Genomic DNA, 3141 nt, shown 5'->3' on the forward strand with positions numbered 1-3141 from the left:
CCAGCATTCCCAGTGGATCCAGAACCAGCATTCCCAGTGGATCCAGAGCCAGCATTCCCAGTGGATCCAGAGCCAGCATTCCCAGCAGCTCCAGAAGGAGCAGAGCCACCATTCCCAGATGAACACTGAGATTCCCAGTGGCTCCAGAGGGAATAGAGCCACCATTCCCAGTGGTTCCGGAAGGATCAGAGCCAGGATTCCCAGTGGATCCAGAGCCACCATTCCCAGCAGATCAGAGGGAATAGATCCAGCACTGGGATTCCCAGCAGCTCCAGAAGGAGCAGAGCCACCATTCCCAGATGAACACTAGGATTCCCAGCAGCTCCAGAAGGAGCAGAGCCACCATTCCCAGATGAACACCAAGATTCCCAGCAGCTCCACAGGGAGTAGATCCACCATTCCCAGCTGCTCCAGAGGGAGCAGAGCCACCATTCCCAGATGAATACTGGGATTCCCAGCAGCTCCAGAGGGAGCAGAGCCACCATTCCCAGGAGGATCCCAGGAGGATTCCCAGGGGGATCAGCGGCCGGCCCGGCGATTCCCAGGAGCCGCCGCTCAGCATTCCCGGCGCATTCCCAACGCTATTCCCGGCGCATTCCCGGGGCTCACCTCGCACTCCTCGGTGCTGCGGGGGGGCAGGGGGGTGCGCACGCGCTCCTGGGCGGGCAGGGCATGGATGAAGACGAATCCGTCGGGAACGGCTCCGAAGGGCTCCTCGCGCTGCCCGAAGTTGAGCTCGACGGCGCAGCCCTTGCAGAGCACGTGGGGCAGCAGCGCCCGCTCCGCCAGGGAATCCTTGGGAATACGGAACGCCGCCCCCAGCCCCTGCCCGTTCTTGGAGAACGACAGCTCCACCACCTCCTCCGAGCTCTCGAAATCCTGGGAAAACCCAAAAAAACCCGTTCGCTTTCGCCGCCGCTCCCGGAAAACACCCCCCCCCGCGAGAGCAGCTTTGTGGGATTGTTCCCTCGATTTTCCCAAATTTCCCCTCAGTTTTTCTGGATCTCTCCCCCCCCCCGACTTGTTTTTTCCAGATGTTTCCCCTCCTTTTCCGAATTGTTCCTCTTTTTTCCCAGATTTTTTCCCATTTTTCTGAATTGCTCCCCTTGAATTTTTGTCCACATTTTTTCCAGATATTTCTCCTAATTTTCCTGAATTTCCCCCAAGTTTTTCCTTAATTTTCCATCAATGTTTCTGGACCTCTCTTCCCCCTTATTTTTTCCAGATGTTTCCCCTCTATTTTTCCGAATTGTTCCTTCTTTTTTTTTTCTGATTTTTTCCCCCATTTTTCTGAAATGTTCCCCATTTTTTCCAGATGTTTCTCCTCATCTTTCTAAATTTTTCCTCTTTTCTCTCCCCCCTTTTCCTCCTCCATTTCCCACCATGTTTCTGGATTTGTTTCCATTTTTCTGGACCTCTCTCCCACCCCTTATTTTTTCCAGATGTGTCCCTCCCCTTTTTCCAAATCGTTCCTGTTTTTTCCCAGATTTTCTCCCCTATTTTTCTGAATTGTTCCCCTTGAATTTTTTCCCCCATTTTCCCAAATTATTCCCCATTTTTTCCAAATATTTCTCCTCATTTTTCTAAATTTTCCCCTTTTTTCCTCCTGTATTTTTCCCCTAATTTTCCCCAATTTCCGTAATTTTTCACCAACATTTCTGGATTGGTTTCCATTTTCGCGGATTTCTCTCCCTCCCTCCTTTCCCTTACTTTTTCCAGATGTTCCCTCCCATTTTCCCCAATCGTTCCTCATTTTTTTCCAGATCCCCCCTCCATTTTCTCCCCATTTTTCTAAACTATTCCCTTTTTTTCCCCCTAATTTTCCTGGATTTCCCCCCCTGAATTTTCTCCAGATCCCCCCCAATTTTCCCAGACTCCTCCCCATCCCTTTCCAGAATTTTTTTCCCAGATTTTCCTGGATTTCCTCACCGCAAAGCAGCCGATGACGTCGTTCTCCCCAAAACTCTCCCCGAATTCCTCAAACTGCCCATTTTCCACCTTCAGCCCCCGCCCATCGTATCCGTAGGAAAACTCGTCCTCCCCTGGAATGGGAGAAAACCCCGTGAAACAGGAATGTCGGGAGGTGTCCCAGAATTCCAGGGGGATTTGGGGATGGAAAAGGGGATTAATTTTTTTTTTACCCAGCTGGGAGTGGGAGAAATCCACGGACCAACCCACACGGAAAAGGGGCACCTCGGGGCTGCCCTCCTTGAGGGGCAGGTACTGCGTCACCTGAGGGAGGAAAACCGGGATCAGCCGGGAATGGGATGGGAAAAGGAGGGAATTGGCCTCAAAAAGCCCCAAAACAGCCCCAAAAGCCCTCAAACTGACCAAAAACGGCCCTAAAGTGGCCCAAAAAGGTCCCAAAATGGCCTCAAAGTGGCCTCAAACGGCCTTAAAGTGGCCCAAAAAGGTCCCAAAAGGCCTCAAACTGGCCCAAAACGGCCCCAAAAAGCCTGACATTGTTCAGACACAAAAGCCCCAAAAAGTGTTCCAAAAAACTCCAAAGTGGCCTGAAAAGGCCTGAAACTGCCCCAAAACTTTCCTAAAAAGGACCCAACCTGATCCAAAGAGGCCCCAAACCCACCCAAAATGCCCTAAAACCTACCCAAAAGGGTACTAAGCCCACCCAGAAGCCCCTCAAACTGCCCCAAAACTCCCCTAAACCCTCCCAGAACATGCCCAAACCCACCCCAAATCCCCCAACCCCCCCCAAAACCCTCCCAAAGCAGCCCCAAACCCACCCAAACCAGCCCCAAACCCTCCCAACCCCCCTCAAGCCCCCCTCAAACAGCCCCAAACCCACCCAAACCCCCCTCAAACCTTCCCAAAACAGCCCCAAAACCACCCAACCCCCCCCCAAAACAGCCCCAAACCCACCCAAACCCCCCTCAGACCCTCCCAAAACAGCCCCAAAACCACCCAACCCCCCCAAAACAGCCCCAAACCCACCCAAACCCCCCTCAAACCCTCCCAAAACAGCCCCAAATCCACCCAAACCCTTCCAAAACAGCCCCAAACCCACCTAACCCCAAACCACCCCCAAACCCTCCCAAAACAGCCCCAAATTCCCCTCAAACCCTCCCAAAATAGACCCAAACCCACCCAACACCCTCCCAAAACAGCCCCAAACCCACCCAA

At 52.7% G+C, this 3141-nt stretch overlaps 1 protein-coding gene across 1 annotated transcript in view; it reads right to left on the reverse strand.

The window, feature by feature from the left end:
* Positions 1 to 3141, reverse strand: part of LOC113961851 (heterogeneous nuclear ribonucleoprotein U-like protein 2) — a gene marked incomplete at its 3' end in the record, with an annotated part of 10781 nt that overhangs the window by 759 nt on the left and 6881 nt on the right. The window contains 3 exon segments of the mRNA XM_027672538.1: positions 610 to 879; positions 1930 to 2042; positions 2142 to 2232. Of these exon segments, the coding sequence (XP_027528339.1) occupies positions 610 to 879; positions 1930 to 2042; positions 2142 to 2232 (474 nt within the window).

Source organism: Neopelma chrysocephalum, unplaced genomic scaffold (genome assembly GCF_003984885.1).
Source record: "Neopelma chrysocephalum unplaced genomic scaffold, ASM398488v2 Primary Assembly neopelma1_97402, whole genome shotgun sequence".
Classification (NCBI taxonomy): domain Eukaryota; kingdom Metazoa; phylum Chordata; class Aves; order Passeriformes; family Pipridae; genus Neopelma; species Neopelma chrysocephalum.